Source organism: Artemia sp. Qi Xiang Cuo, chromosome 16, assembly GCF_049724085.1.
Source record: "Artemia sp. Qi Xiang Cuo chromosome 16, ASM4972408v1, whole genome shotgun sequence".
In the NCBI taxonomy this organism is placed as follows: Eukaryota; Metazoa; Arthropoda; class Branchiopoda; order Anostraca; family Artemiidae; genus Artemia; species Artemia sp. Qi Xiang Cuo.
In genome coordinates this window covers 35,025,923-35,043,315 of record NC_142809.1, presented here as the reverse complement: position 1 = coordinate 35,043,315, position 17,393 = coordinate 35,025,923, and the positions used below count along the sequence as shown (strand labels likewise).

The following is a 17,393-nucleotide window of genomic DNA, read 5'->3' as shown; positions in this document are numbered from 1 at the left end:
CTAAAAGACCTAATTTCCAGAACTTTCAACAATGTTGAAAAGAATGACTGTCGGCATATTTGGATTGCATGGATTTGGGAAAACGGTGGGGATGAGAGGGGGGTTAGTTGCCCTCTAATTACTTTCAATTATTAAAAAGGGCACTATCCATTTCAATTTCCAATTGAATGAGGTCTTTTTGAAGTTTCTACAACATCGCTTTCTATAAAAACTTTATATGCCCCCCGGGCATAACTTAAAACCCTTGCCCTGAGGGCTGTAAGAGGGAGGGGTTGTCATCCTTAAAGACCTAATTTCCAAAACTTTGACCTAATTTCTAATTTCAACTACGTTGAATAACATGGCTATATAAAAATTTTGATTGGATGTGTTCGGGGAAAAAGTGGGCGTTAGTTGCCCTCTAATCACTTACGACTATTAAAAAGGGCTCTAGCCCTTTGAATTTCCAATCCAATGGTCACTTTTTCAAGTTTCTACGACAAAGATTTCAATAAAAAACCTTATATGACCCCAGGCTATAACTTATAACCCTTGCTCTGAAGACTGTGGGGGGAGTTTCCTGCTCAAAGGTATAATTTCCAGAACTTGAAACTACGTGGAACAAAATGACTATATAAAAATTTTTACTCGATGTGTTTGGGGGAATGGTGGGCATGGAAGGGTTGTTATTTGCCTTCCAATCACTTTCGACAATTAAAAAAGCACTAGCCATTTCAATTTCCAATCGAATGAGCCCTTTTTGAAGTTTTTATGACAATGCTTTCTATAAAAACCTTATATGCCCCCAGGGCATAATTTACAACCCTTGCCCTGAGGGCTGTGGGGGGGGGGGGGGGGTTGTCATCCTCAAATACCTAATTTCCAGATCTTTCAACTACGTTGAAACAAATGGCTATCTTAAAATTTTGATTGGATGCGTTTGGGGAAATGGCGGTCTTAGAAGGGGTGTTAGTTGCCTTCTAATCAGTTTAGACTGTTAAAAAAGGCACAAGCCGTTTCAATTTCCAGTCGAATGAGCCCTTTTCCATGTTTCTACGACAACTCCTTCGATACGAAGTGCCCTGGCATGGAGGAAAAAAATTAAATAATACATTGTGCCAGCATCGTTCTTTACTTAGGCAGCGCTATTGTGTTGTCTATGATGAGGGCCGTCAAATCTGGGCCCTAATTTGAATTAGATTCAAAATTCTGGTCCTATTTCTTAAAGTAAGAGTTTTGTTTTGAGCTAAGATAACCATTCGGTGGTGCAAAGTTTAAAACCTTTAATCATTCACTATAACAATGACGTAAATGCGTTCTAAGACTACACTGTCTATAGATAACGTTCAACAAAAAGCAAAGAATAAGAAGAACACACAATCTGGAATAATTCAAAAACCAAGGAAATGATGATTCTCAGTCAGTGAAAAAAATATAAAAGACAAAGTAGATATTTTGACAAATATATTTTGTCAACCACCTGATTCGCGTTCAATTTTTTTTTTCTTAGTTCTGAGCCTCCAAGTTCAGAGGCCCCTAGGCTGCAGCCTATTGGGTAATACTGGTGAGATTTAAGACTAAGCTTGGAGGACAAACAAAAAACGATTTCTTCAAACAAAACAGGTTTAAAGAAAGTAAGCACACCATTTATTCATAATTGCTTATTGATCACAAGACACTGACTTCCACAAAGGCTCCAGAACTTCAAAAAGTGGGGGAATATACATATAGCCATAATGACAAGCATATTTGGTCGCAAGCTTTAAACCGCCCAAAAATTCTGAAAATATCAGTCAATTAATGAATTCAAATAAATTGATCACCGATAAATAAACATAGAAACAGAAGACATTAGGTTCACAAAGGATCCCTAGCCTGTAAAATTGACAAATGAACATATTATTTAAAGACTAATTTAGAAACCAACAAAAAAACCTAAGCAGTTTTTTAAATACAATCCTAAAACCGTAAAGATAAAAAAAACAGGTTCTGGGATCACTGTTTTCAAATTTGGAATTTTAACTAATTCAGAGAAAAAGAGAGAAGACAAAGAAGAAAAACAAAAACAGAAGAATATACATAATAAATTACCTAATGAATTTCATTCCTAGCTCGTCCCCTTCAATTTGCCTCTTAAATTCGTGGTCGCCTTCAATACCCTCTAAATTGTGAAGTTCACCCAGATTCTGAAGGATCAGTTCATACATCCGAATTAAATCTTGCGGTTTTCCCACCTTTTTCCCATCAGAATCTTGACCGGTCATGCTATTTTTGAGGCCTAGAAAAGGGGTAAAGGGAGATAGTTGCTGACAGAAATAATGGAAAAGGACAAGCGGAAAATTGGTAATGAGATCAAAAACAAAACAGAGACTTTATAAAAAAAACATGTCACAGATGTATTGATAAGGACAAAAGTTCTTCCCGTTTTGACAGAAAACTTCTTTTTATAGGCTTTTCCAGAAAAGAAGAGGAAGGGTGTTGCTTTCGGGGCATCCAAATTTTCGTCCCATAATTCATAGAAAGTCTCAACCTAAAAGCGTAAAGAGAAATGGCATACCAAAGCCCTTGTAATCATTGTCAATTCGATGGAACAGCAAACATCCAAAGTTGCCACATGCAGTATATTTCAATGTCTAGTATTTTTTTTTTATTTTTTTTTTTAGCAGAATAAATATCAGTAGTGAAGTTTATACGCAAATTGGAATAAACGTTTGAGTCTAAGTTATAATCGTTTACTAGTATGGAATACAACATCACTGTAATATTAAGGGGATGTGTTACCTAAAAGACTTGCCCAATCTCGTCCGTTATAAAAGTTTTAGTATGTGTGGTTAAACTACTCAGAATTATGTTGGTGGCCTTGATATAACTTACAGAACTTAGATAATAAATTTAAATAAATGAGAGAAAACTAAAAGCCGACACCGGATTTCCTACATATCTTAGAAAAACCCTTTAATTTCTTTCAATTTGGGCCTGATATAAATATTTAGTTTTGATGAGACTTACATCATCGAGAAGTGTGAATTTTGTTTTTTCTATTAATCAGAGCAGAATTTTCTAATGCAAGTTCAGGAAAAATCAGTCCCTAAAAATATTTTTACCTACCTGCTCGAAAAATACTGAAAATCAGTTCAAAGGAATTATCATTTGGTTGATCTGGCCGCTTTGGGAATCCATTTGCTATCACCCGCCTTGATTGACAGATTAGCCGAAAAAAGGTAATTACATTTCAGTGTCTGTATCCATACTTGTTGTAAATTGGTTGGTAACTCCCCGCTTTTTCAGTTTTCTACTTGAAAATTCAAATATTGGATTCTAAGTAAACTTTTGGACAAGATTTGATTATTTAATTAAGATTTCAATCAATTGATCATGTCCCTTATCATTTTGAAAATTCCAAATTAATACACTCCTGACTTATAGCCTTTTGACAACCCATATACACATAAAGTTTTTTTCATTTATTTTAACACTCCTCAACATTCTCTGAAAAGCTCACCTGTTTATTTTTTTGGATAAAAGTCAAACATGCATACCTTTCTCAATAACATTTACTACATGTAAGCAATGAACGAATTGCCTAACTGGGGGGGGGGGGACATCCCCAAAGGTATAACTACTGGATCTGTATAAATATTATATTCATGTTTCTCAGGGCACAGAGGGGGAAAAGGCCAAGCAGGGCATCATGGGCCTTGGGGGATGGTTGGTAGTAAGTACTACCAGGAAGTTTGTTTTCACTGATTTTTAACGGTAATTTTCTTCTTTCAGTATACACATTGTTTAAATATATTTCAGTCGACGCATACAAATTGTTTAAGCATCAGAGAACACTATTGTGGACCTCGTGATGAATTCAGCCACGTAGAAGACCAATTCATGCACAACTTCCATCCACATGAACAAATTACCCGTCTCTGTCCACCTAAATTTCTTTAGTAAAATTATTATAAATAACTTTTTCAACAAAACTACTTTGGTCGAACTTTTCATAGAAAATTTCGACCAAATAATCAAATTTTGTCCAAAACTTGACTTGCGATCCAATGATTGAATACTCAAGCAGAGAACTGAAAATGTGAGAAGCTACCAACCAATTTACAATTATTGGTACATACACTATAGCTTAAAACAAAAACTTCGAATTTCCCTTCTAAGGAACATGTGGAATTTTCAAGAGGGAATATAGGTTTAAATTATCAAGGAAGGGGTGGATACAACGGCTCCTGTATGTCATTACTATGTATTGCATATAGATATACGTTTCTTAGCTGTCTATGGCATTCAACTTTTCCTATTTTGGTTAGACCATGTCGGATTTTATTCAAAATTACGTCAATTTCCTTGTATTTTAGTCGTTTATTTACTTCTAGTTTTCGGCTAGTTATCCCTCACCCAGTATATTCTTCAAACATAATTCAATTTCTTAGAACAATTGTCCTAAGAAAATCCACAGGAAAACACACTTTCAAATTTGATTTTTCAATGACAATTTATTTCACTTGTTTATGTTTTTCCAGTCTTCCACTACCTCCCCCCCCCCCCCCTTATGTTCAATAAACATGATCAAACATTTTGTGGTAATGAACTGTAAGTACGGCGCCACTTGTATCAATAGTAACCAAAACTCTAGAAAACGGAATTAGATACATCAAAAGAATCAGCCTGTTATGCTGATTCCAAATATATGAAATTCATGAGGTTTAGTGTTGCACAACAAAATTTAAGAGCCTTAGAAGATTAGTCTGATTTTTCAAATAGGGGGGAAACACCAACAAAATGTCCCCTAAAAACCATCAGATTTAGGAACTCAGAAAACCTTATTGCAGAAGTTTCAACCTCCTATATATTTTGCATTTTTTGCCAGAAGAAAGATCATGGGCGCGTGTTTATTTGTTTGTTGTTTTTTTTTTCCCCCAGGGGTGATTGTATCGAAATAATAGTCCTAAAAGATAGGAAAAGGGTGCATTTGAGCAGAAATTAAAAGGTCTAGTGTCCATTCTGAGTAACCAAAAAGATTGGAGGGCAACTAGCCCCCCTTTGATGACCCTTTATTCCCCAAACTAATCTGACCAAAATTTTTATATAGTCATTTTGTTCAGCATAGTTTAAAGACCAAATAATTATGTCTGATACTTATGTATTATAGCAACCCCACTCAAGTTCTTGATCTAAGCAGAAACGGTTTCGCTGACTATGAATGAAATTTATTTAGTTTGCAATATGCAGCGATAGAGAATAGTGTCTGGCCATGAATATTAAAATGAAGATTTAGGATTCACCAAGGACTGAAGAAGAGGCAATTTGACTTTTCCAGGATAAACACGCATGGACTCTAAAACCAAAGACTTCACGTTATACGATTAGCCTGATTCAATTGGGTCCCATGTCCAAGAAAAGAAAAAAAATACTGTCTGGGCTTGGCAAACACATAGACAGAAAACGGAATAGTTTTTATTCCCATTCACTGCCCGTGTCAAGAGATTCCCCGACACTTTCGCCTAAACCCACACGATGGGTTTAGGTTGCCCTCCCTTTATTTCTTAGTACTTTGTACTCACCCTTTACTCTCGATACACGATTCCTTCAAAATTACCTGAATTTTCTTGTATTTTACGTTTATTTACTTCTAGTTTTCGGCTAGTTATACCCCACCCAGTATACTCTTCAAATTTCTTAGAACAATTGTCCTAGGAAAATCCAAAGGAAAACACACTTTCAAATTTGATTTTCAATGACAATTTATTTAACTTGTTTATGTTTTTCTAGTTTTCCACTATCCCTTATGTTCAATAACCATAATCAAACATTTCGTGGTAATGAACTGTAAGTACGGAGCGACTTGTCTCAATAGTAACCGAAACTCTAGAAAACGGAATTAGATACATCAAAAGAATCAGCATGTTATGCTGATTCCAAATATATGAAATTCATGAGGTTTAGTGTTGCAAAACAAAAGTTAAGAGCCTTAGAAAATTAGCCTGATTTTTCAAATAGGGGGGAAACACCAACAAAATATCTCCTAAAAAACATCAGATTTAGGAACTCAGAAAACCTTATTGCAGAAATTACAACCTCCTATATATTTTGCATTTTTTGCCCGAAGAAAGATCACGGGCGCGTGTTTATTTGTTTGTTGTTTTTCTCCCAGGGGTGATCGTATCGAAATAATAGTCCTAGAAGATAGGAAAAGGATGCATTCGAGCAGAAATTAAAAGGTCTAGTGTCCATTCTAAGTCACCAAAAAGATTAGAGGGCAACTAGCCCCCCTTTATTGACCCTTTATTCCCCAAACTTATCTGACCAAAATTTTGATATAGTCATTTTGTTCAACATAGTTGAAAGACCCAATAATCATGTCTGGTACTTATGTATTATAGCAACCCCACTCAAGTTCCTGATCTGAGCAGAAACGGTTTCTCTGACGATTAATGAAATTAATTTAGCTTGCGATGTGTAGTAATAGAGACTAGTGTCTGACCCTAGCTATTAAAATGAAGATTTGGGATTTACCAAGGACTGAAGAAGAGGCAATTTGACTTTTCCAGGATAAGGGGGTGTTGCCCAAAACAAAACAGTGCGTCAATGGACACAACATGACTATGCTCTTTCGACAAAGACCCCTTTTGGAAGTGTACAACTAGGCCATGTAGGAAAAAATTCGGTTTGCGTGTCAACACGTGGTTTGCTCACAGTAAAATACCACTGTTTTCCATACTTTTCTTCTATAGTTTCCACGATTTTTCAAATACAGTATTATATTTTCATCATCTTTTGTGCTTGGGGTGGGTTTCCATTGGGAGAATTTTCCGTCGGGAGAGAAATTTCCGGGGGATGTACTTTTCATGGGAAATTTGAGAGAATTCCTATACGAAATTCTTTTTAATTGTCTTACTTTCTTTTTGCCCACTAAATTTTGCATGTGAATATGCTACGGGGAATTATCTAGGGTATTTTCAGCGTGTTTCAAGTTCTGGGAAAAGATTTCCACGGAAGGGGGAATTTCAAGAGTGATTGAGAAAACGAATAAAAATTAATGTATTTTTCATATGAAAGCATGCTAAGGTGAATTTTTCTGGCTGAATCGTCCAAAAGAAATTTTGAGGAATTTTCAGCGACGATGGAACTGTCAGGAGAGAATTTTACAGGGAGGGGGGGGGTGCATTTTACATGGAAGTAACTTTCCACGGATGAGTTTCCCGTGAGGGAGAGGGAAATTTTTCTTGGAGAATGAGCCTGATTTACCGGCCTTATTTGAAAAACGATTAGAAATTGCATAAAAAAGATAAAAAAAATCAGTTTCAATAAATAAATGAAACCCAAAACAAACAAAATTAAAATAAAAAACAGAGTCAAACTCAAAACGAGCAGAAACTAATATGAGTAGGGTCCTAAGCCCCTATGTTTTCTAAAACTCAGAATATAATTTGTGCTTTACTGAAAACCAATCAAATAAATTTACTGAAAAAATGTGCATTGTCAGTTTAATATACATATACTGGTATTTATTCCTTAAAATCTTAATCAATTTTGGTTTCTTAAAGTTATAAAAATGAGAACACTTTAAAAGAATTTTTTAGACCATTTTGAATAGAATAGCTATCTTAAACTTTCAATTAGATGCATTTCGGGACAACACGACGTGTGTGTCTGTGGAGGGGGGTTGCAGCCCTCCGATCACTTTGACTCTAAAAAAGAGTATTAGAGCGTCTGATTACCAATCCAATGAGCCCCCTCCGGAATTTATATGACCATGCTTTCTATAAAAACCTTATATGTCCCCAGGGCATAACTTATAACCCTTGCCCTGAGGACTAGGGGGGGTCGTTATCCTCAAAGACAAAATTTCCAGATCTTTTAAATACGTTGAACAAAATGGCTATCTCAAATTTTGATTGGAAGTATTTGGGTAAATGACGGGCGTGGGGGGGGGGGGGTATTTTCCCTCTGATCGTTTTTGACTGATAAAAAAGGCACTAGTCCTCTCAATTTCCAATCGATCAGCCCTTTCTGAAGCTTCTACGATAAAACTTTCTATAAGAACCTTATATGCCACAAGGGCATAACTTACGACTCTTATCCTGAGGGCTATGGGGAAAGGGAGAGGGTTGTCATCCTCAATGACATAATATCCTGACCTTGTCAACTAAGTTGAACAAAATGGCCATATCAAAATGTTGATCGGAAATTTTTCGGGAAATGATGGACGTGAGGGGGGGGGGGATTCTCCCTTCGATTACTTTCAACCATTAGAAATGACAATAACCCTCTCAATTTCCAATCGAATGAGCCATTTTTGAAGTTTTTAAAACCTTAGCCCTGAGGGCTGTGGGGGGGGTCATGCTCAAAGACATAATTTCCAGACCCTTCAACTATATTCAACAAAATGACTATATCAAAATGTTGATCGGAAGTGTTTGGGGAAATGATGGCAAATTTGCAAAATTTGCAAAATTCTGATTGAATATGTTGGGGGAAATGGTGGGCGTGAGAGGGGGGTTAGTTGTCCTCCAATCCCTTTCGAATATTAAAAAGGGCACTAGCCCTTTCAATTTCCAATCGAATGAGACCCTTTTTTAAGTTTCTACGACAACACTTTCTATAAAAACCTTATATGCCCCCAGGGCATAAGTTACAACCCTTGCCCTAAGGGTTGTGGGGGGGGGGGGATTGTCATCCTCCAAGACCTATTTTCCAGACCTTTAAACTAAGTTTAACAAAATGGTTATCTCAAAACTATGAATGGATGTGTTTAAGGAAAATGGTGGGTTTGAAAGGGGGGTTAGTTGCCCTATAATCACTTTCGACTACTAAAGAGGCATTAGCCATCTCAATTTCCAACTAAAGGAGGCCTTTTTGAAGTTTCTACAACAACGCTTTGTATAAAAACTTTATATGTTCCCAGGGCATAACTTACAACCTTTACCCTGAGGGCTGTGGGGGGTTGTCATCTTCAAAGACCTAATTTCATAAACTTTAAACTACGTTGAACAAAATGGCTATCTAAAAATTGTGATCGGATGTGTTTGGGGAAATGGTGGCCGCAAGAGGAGGGGGGTTATTTGACCTCCAATCACTTTTGACTATTAAAAAGAGCACTAGCCCTTTGAATTCCCAATCGAATTAGCCCTTTTTGAAGTTTTTACAACGACGCTACAATAACGCTTATACCCGAGGGGCATAACTTTCAACCCTCGCCCTAAGGGCTGTTCAGGGGGGGGGGTGTCATCCTCAAAGACCTGATTTCCAGACATTTAAACTAAGTCAAACAAAATAGTTATCTCAAAATTTTGATTGGATGTATAAGAGGAAATGGTGGGCGTGAGAGGGATATGTTGCCATTCAATCACTTTTGACTATTAAAAAGGGCAATAGCCCTTTCAATTTCCAATCGACTGAGCTCTTTTCTAGTTTCTACGACAACCCTTTCTATCAAAACCTTATATGCCCCCAGGGCACAACTTACAACCCTTGCCCTGAGGGGTGTGGGGGATTTGTTATCCTCAGAGATCTAATTTCCGGAACCTTTAACTACGTTGAACAAAATGGCTATCTCAAATTTGGATTGGCTGTGTTTGGGGAAATGGTGGGTGTGAGAGGGGGGTTAGTTGCCCTCCAATCACTTTCGAGTGCTAAAAAGGGCACTAGCCCTTTCAATTTCCAATTGATCGAGCCCTTTTTGAAGTTTCTACGACAACACTATCTATAAAAACCTTATATGGCATAACTTTAAACCAGGGCATAAGCCTTGCAACTCTTGCCCTGAGGGGTGTGGGGTTTTGTCATCCTCAAAGACATAATTTCCAGAACCTTCAACTACGTTGAACAAAATAGCTATCTCAAAATTTTGAGTGGATGTGTCTGGAGAAAGGGTGGGCGTGAGAAGGGCGTAAGTTACCCTCCGATCACTTTGGACTATTAAAAAGGGCAATAGCCCTTTCAATTTCCAATCAAATGAGCCCTTTTTGAAGTTTCTACAACGCTTTCAATTAAATCTTTATATGCCCCCATGACATAACTTACAACCCTTGCCCTGTGGGCTTTGAGGGGGTTATCATCCTCAAAGACCTAATTTCCAGAACTTTCAACTACGTTGAACAAAATGACTATCTCAAAATATTGATTGGATGTGTTTGGGGAAATGGTGGACTTGAGAGGTGGGTTAGTTACCCTCTAATCACTTTCGACTGTTAAGAAAAGGCACTAGCCCTTTCAATTTTCAATCGAATGAACCCTTTTTGAAGTTTCTACGAGAACACTTTCTATAAAACCTTATATGCCCCCAGGGCTAAACTTACAACCCTTGCCCTGACAACCCTCATCCTCAAAGACCTAATTTTCAGAACTTTTAACTACGTTAAAAAAAATGGCTATCTCAAAATTTCGAGTGGATGTGTTTGGGGAAATGGTGGGCGTGAGACAGCGGTTAGTTGCCCTCCAATCACTTTCGACTATTAAAAAGGGCACTAGCCCTTTGAATTTCCAATCGAATGAGCCCTTTTTGAAGATTCCACGACAATACTTTCTATGAAAACCTTATTTGCCCCCAGGGCATAGCTTACAACCCTTGCTCTGGGGGCTGTGGTGGGAGTGTCATCCTGTAAGACATATTTTCCAGATCTTTCAATTACGTTGAACAAAATGGCTGTCTCAAAATTTTATTTGGATGTGTTTGGAGAAATGGTGGGCGTGTAAGGGGTGTTAGTTGTCTTCCAATCACTTCGGCCATTGAAAAGGGCGCAAGCCCTTCCAATCGAATGAGCCCTTTTCGAAGTTTCTACGACAACACTTTCTATAAAAACCTTATATACCCCAGGGCATAACTTAAAACCCTTGCCCTAAGGGCTGTGAGGGGGTTGTTATCCTCAAAGAAATTATTTCCAGACTTTTCAACTACTGCAGCTCCTCCGATACGAAGTGCCCTGGGCTAAACAAAGAGAAAAATAAATAATACATTGTGCCAACATCGTTCTTTACTTAGGCAGCGCTACAGCGCTGCCTATGATTTTCACAGTTCCCTCTGGAAATTTTTTAAAGAATGCAAGAATTATAGAAACAGTTGCCTCTGGCTTCAGATGAGATTTAATATGCCCAATTTACACAATCCAAGGTAACTCTGTTTTACATATGGACAAGCTGTCATTGTGTCCAAAACGGCGTAACCTGCTCCATATATTCCACAGCGAGCTCTTATTAACATCCTCTCACAAAGCCTCTGTTACATTACATACAGGTAGACACCATCCAGGTGGTATTTCTCCAAAAGTTATAACATGATCTTTTGGTATTCGGTAGAGAAACTTCTGTGTCGCAGAAGATTCCCCCTACCTCCTCTCTCCCCCAAATGTTTTGTTAATCTGTCCTTGGTTAGAATTCCCTATTAACTTAAGATGTACAGCAACATGACTAATGACTTACCATCCAAGCTTAAAAAGGTTTTCTCAATGGTTTTGCTAATTCGCAAGTAGTTCAAATAGCTTAGCAGATATAGTACTGGCGACACTGGTCCATCTTCTTTCCTCTGCAAAGCTGGATTGGCAGCCATTTCTTCGCGGAGCAACATATACGAATCCTAGAGGGAAAAACATACTATTTCAAGCTTTCCAAGCGCTTTCATTGTCAATTATATTATCTGCTACATAATATAGTATATCTCTTTCCCAATTATGACAGTTACCATCTTATATTTGAAAACCATCGTCTAATTTCTAGCATGTAAAAAAAAATAAAATAAATGTAAAACTTAAATAGTTGGCTAAAATAAATACTTTCAGGGCACCTTTATTTTTTTTTATATTTATATTCGTCTCCAAAAAAAGAAAACATAAATGCATCATTATACATATACATATCATTTCTACAAATCTAAGTTTATTTTTCATTATTCAGAATACGCAAAAACAAAGGAAGAAGAGAGCTAGTAAAATTTAAAAGGTTATACTGAAGTAAATAATAAAGATGAACATTAAGATAAAATATACACCTATAATAAAAAAGCAATGCAGATATTATGACAATACATTGAGAGCTGGAGAAAGATATTCAGTTAAACACATTATTATCTTTATGCCAACTTCGAATACCCAAATTTTAGCTCCTGTTCCATAATTAAGAGCCTTCTTCCAAAAAATAAAATTCTTGACCCGTTTTACGTGTTGAGTAACTTCTTCTTCTTTGTTTTCCCCTGGGAGAATCGTAACGAACCAATGTTCGTAGAAGAGCGAGAGTGGGTTCTTTTGAAGAGGAATTTTAGATATAGCCATGTTTTCAAGCAGCAAAGGAGATAATACCATAGGAAAGTATGAACTAACATCGTCTTGAGTTTCAAAAGTCTGAGTCATTAATATAAAATTACCATAGACCCTTTTCTTCTAAGTTAAAAATTCTTGACAAGAAATTTTCTATAAATCGGAAATTTGCTACCTTCATATGCGATTTTTTGTAAACTTTTAGCCCTTTTTCAGTCTTTTTCGTTCCCGAAATTTATAAGAAAAGGTAGCAAAAAAAACCCAACAAACTTTGATTTGACTAGTATTACCAAAAACAACTTATCACACAATTAAAAGAAATACTACTACTACTAATACTACTAATAACTCACCACAGCACCAAGCCGCCTGAGGCCAAAACAGCTACGCACGCTCCTCTTCCATCCTAACCTATTCAAAGCTCTCCTACTTACACCCTCCCAGGAAATTCTCATTTTCTTTAAATCTTTCTTTATAACATCCTCCCACCTCAACCGCGGACGACCTGCTTTCCATTTAGCCCGAGAAGGTTGGCCAAAAAGACAATCTTTGACTATCTGTCATTTTTCATCCGCAAAACACGTCCTAGCCATCTCAATCTTTCTCTCATTATACCCCTAAAAAGCGGGATTGAACCCCACTTTTCCTACTGCCTACTATTTAAAATACGGCCAGTCACCCGGGTGCCTCGAATAATCCGTGGGCAATTTCTATGGAAAACATCTAGCAAAGTTTCATCCGCTTTTCGGAGCGCCCATCAGTGCTTCTACTTTTCGATTTCGATTTTCCCTATTTTCATATTGATTTTCCCTGAAATTCCTCGTCTTCAGGTCTGATTTCTCCCCGTTTTTCTTCCTAAAAAAGGAATATTTTGCCTTAGATGAGACTGATTTGAAACTCATTTGACCTAATGACAGTTCAATTTTAAAATACCACCATATTGAATGAAACTTTGGCATATTTTTTAGGATGGTTGTCAAAATCTTAATCTTCCTTGTCTTAGTGACAATTCATTGTGAATTACCAACATACTAAATGAAACTCTGGTATCTTTTGAAAGATAAAAAAAATCTCGTGTTCCTGACAGCCCAAGATCATCTCCCTCTACCCTGTCTGTAACAACATAAGCTTTGAGACAGATGCCACCTGCAACATATACTGATGTTGGTGTAAACTCTGAATTTGTGCAGACGAAATCGTGTGAGGTAAATTTCTAGTTTGCCTTCTTTTTGCTATCTTGGAAATGGGTTAGGTTTGAAAAATGAAACTTTCAGTTATGAATCCAGGAACGAAAAACATACTCTGGGAAGCTATTGTCAAGCTTCTATGTTAATGGAGAAATATCCCTGCTTATAGGGCCTGCTCATCACCGATTAGGGAGCCGGGTTGGCCCAATTCTGCTCGGATAAGTATACTTAAAGAAGTCCTGACCATCCCTGCTCAAGCTCCAAAAAAAATTATAAAGTTCCAATACCTTTATGATTTGTGGAGTAAACCCAACGTTGCATAAGTAAAGTGGCCGACAATAGGTGCTAAATTGTAAATCTTAGAAATTTGCCTATTTGACACATCTATACCTATTGCCATTTTGACAAAACAACATTTTACTTTAATTTTCAGTTATCAGTTTCTTTTTCTCTAGTTTTAGTTCTAAAAATACAATTCCTGTTATTTGAGTAGAATTTTAAGCCATATCAATGGTTTTTTTTTAAATTTAGGAAACGTATTTACAGATCTTTGAAACCCCATAAATTGGAACTGAGCAAAGTTGTGAAGATGAAAACAGTTTTCTAGCACTTCATTTAAACAGAAGATCTACTTTGCAAGGTTTCACTTTTATAACACAAAGATTTTTAAAGGTCATCAAAAGTCACTGCCCTCTAGAGGGCGAAGGAGTGGAGGAAGATACTTCAAAACACCTTTTCGGGACATACTTTAGTCTCTGAAAATTCAGACCCATCCCTGAAAGTTTCATTTTCCAAACCTAACCCTTTTCCAAGACAGCAAGTAGTAGCTAAACTAGAATTTTACCATCTTGTGATCCCTACTGTTTATAGATGAAGGATCAGATTTGTTTCCAGTCTTAAGGCAAGCATAGCATAGTTCACTTGCTTCTATTCGACAATTGCTGAATAGCCTAACCATTATTCTCTCATGTCGGTAGTTTACACCAATCAAAGCCATTGCTTAAAAATAAAATAAATACTAGACTATCTAAACGATATTCCGCGCTTCAGTTTCTTAAAATTTCGGCAATTTCACGCTGAACTTAGCAACGTAAGCCATAGTTGCAACATAAGCTTTAAAAAAAATTGAGCACATACAATATTTGAGAATTTTTCATATTTTCTTTGAAAAAATCAAACTTTCCCTGAATATCCTTAATTTATCCCAGATTCAAAATTATTGTCCCAAAAAGAAGTGATTTTTCCCTAAAATAGGGCAATCTATCTAGAATTGGAAGCCTTGGCACCCATGCTTCGGATCCATATTTGACTACTGCTATCACTGTGGCTTTCAAAATCATTATCTTGTTTTGCAGACTTGTTTACCAATTTTTCCAAACTTTTTTTTAACTGTGAACAGACACCCTGAGCCTTGGCTATTCTATTTTTAACATCTTCACTGTTCCCACTGTCTTTACTAATAATACTACCAAGGTAATTGAAGCTGTCCACCTGATCATTCTTTTCAAAAACGTCACCTTTTCATCTTCACTTATTCCTAGCTTTAGTGACTTAGTCTTCTGAATATTAATTTTTAAACCTATTCTAGCTCCCTGAACTCGCAAAACCTCTATTAGTTCATTCATTTTGCTCACACTTTCATCTAGCATGCTTAAATCGTCAGCAAAATCTAAGTCCAGGAGAGTTTTTCCTCCCCATTTGGTTCCGCGGTCTCTTATTGCCTTTCCTGTGCCCCTGAAGACAAAATCTATCAAAATGATCCATATAAAGGGGGATAGAAAACGATCCTGCTTAACTCCTGATTTAATACGAAACCAGCTGCTAACCTCATTTCCTAACTTAGCTGCAGCAGTGTTATTCTCGTACATAGCACTAATCACTTTAATGTATCTGTCTGGTATACCATACAAGGATAAAACCTTTACTAAAGCTCTTCTATCAAAAGAATCTAACGCTTGCTCATAATCTATAAAACTGAGGACCAAAGATGTTTGAAAACTCAGGCACTTCTCAATAATTAGCCTAAGAGTGAAAATTTGGTCGACACATCCTCTACCTTTTCTAAAACCGCACTGTTCTTCTCTTATAACTCTGTCTACAGCATCTCTCAGTCTAAAAAGTACCATTTTACAAAGTAATTTGTTACTTACAGCGACCAGAATAATTCCTCGATAATTACGACACTCATTCTTATCACTTTTCTTATACAGTGGTATGATTAAGGTTTTCCTAAAATTTCTAGATACTTCCTCTTTTTCCAAAATCAAATTCATAATCTTCAGTAGCTTATTTCTAACCTCAGAGCCACCATATTTAAGAAACTTTTTTACCACACTATCAGCACCTGGACACTTATTATTTTTTAATCTTTTTAGTATTGTCGCTAATTCTTCCTCATAAAACAAATCTTCCTTTCACAAGGTATCACAAACTTTTTTATTTTCCTCTCTATCTTTCGATTGGATCATTTATACCAAATTTAAACTTATCATACTATTAAAAGCAACATTGCTATAAAACAAATATCAAAAGAAAAGAGATTTATCTCCATAATAGTAAGGGGACTATTAATTGACATGATTGAAAAACTCAATTTCCTTTCAAATTCAATGCTGCCAGTCACAAATATAAGCAGTAATTTCAATAAATTTCAAAAATGGCACTCTTTTTTCTGATTTTCAAGAGTTACTTATTAAAGGCCTCAGGTAATGTTCTGCCCGGCGAATGGCTTAAAAAAAGGAATCCATACCCTAATATTCATAAGGAGAGAATCAATAAGCTCAATTTTATCTTCAGTACTTGTAGCTCCTTCCATTTTCTTCTCTATGTCCTGACATGCTAAGATGGTCAACCTGACTTTCTCTTGACGCACGGGCACACTTCTACCCCGCCAGGTAATTTCAACTATGTTGGCTGCTTCTTCACGTCGAGCTTGGGCAATTAGTTCGTCTAAGTTCCCTATTTCACCTAAAACCAATTAGAAATTCCTTTAGGGCTTATTTAAAGACACTGATAAAACTCTAAAAGACATTTCAATTCAAAAATTTGAAAGTAAAATACATAAAGTTTGGCGAGGAAAAAATGCCCCCCCCCCAAATCAAGAAACAAGATGATTATAGAAAATGTATAAATAAGACATTGAAAAATATTTACATCTTAGTAAAAATAAAACCCTTGGTACGACTACCCCCCTCCCCCCTTGGTACGACTACCCCCCTACCCCCCCCCCCCCAAAAAAAAAAAAAAATTCTCGTTAGCAACCAAGATGAAACTTACCTTTACCTCTCTTGCGCAAAATAAGAATATGAGTCTAATCTCTTGCATTACAATTAATTTGCGTCTACAATAAGAGGGGAGCTATCACCCCGCACCACACATATTATGGTGCTGAACTCAAAGATATTCGCGTAATGAATGCAGATAATAGACTAAACTCTACTATTGATTATACCGTTAACTAGGTCAACATCAACAATATAAAATTGTTTTTCACGTCAAGCTTCAGTAGTTAATTCGTCTAATGTCCCTCTTCATGCCGAAACAAATCGTAAATTCAAGACTTTTTTTTAATTATTTTTAGCAGCACTGTTATCTTACGTCCAAGCCAACCTAAAAAAAAATCAAAATTTATAAATGATGGGTGTTTCCTTGAATTTAACGTCACATTAGTGCTAGAACAGCGGAAACTTAAAAACGCAATAGATGGTTTGAAAAGGTTACGTAAAAACTAACTTCTCCCTTGTCTACTTTAAACGTTTCTCTGTTCTCGAAATTATCCACGAGATGCACTATTGGTTCGGTGTTCATGTTTAACTTTATCCTTAAAACAAATCGAAAATTTATGCAAAAAAATATCACAAAGGCAAACTTGTGTAAACGTAATGTGAAATAGGTCACTAACGCAGGGAGGGGGAGGGAGAAACTGTAATATTATTAGAAAGCATAAATTGACAGTCAAAAAGTAGCTCCCTCCTCT

General features: G+C 36.5%; 1 protein-coding gene across 1 annotated transcript in view; it reads right to left on the bottom strand.

Annotated features, from left to right (window-relative positions):
* Positions 1-17,393, bottom strand: part of LOC148942836 (signal recognition particle subunit SRP68-like) — a 58,631-nt gene that overhangs the window by 8,600 nt on the left and 32,638 nt on the right. The window contains exons 5-7 of the mRNA XM_089102622.1: positions 16,167-16,384; positions 11,401-11,554; positions 2,071-2,257 (exon numbers count right to left, since the gene is read on the bottom strand). Coding sequence (XP_088958748.1) covers positions 2,071-2,257; positions 11,401-11,554; positions 16,167-16,384 — 559 coding nt within the window. The remainder of the gene's footprint in view (positions 1-2,070; positions 2,258-11,400; positions 11,555-16,166; positions 16,385-17,393) is intronic.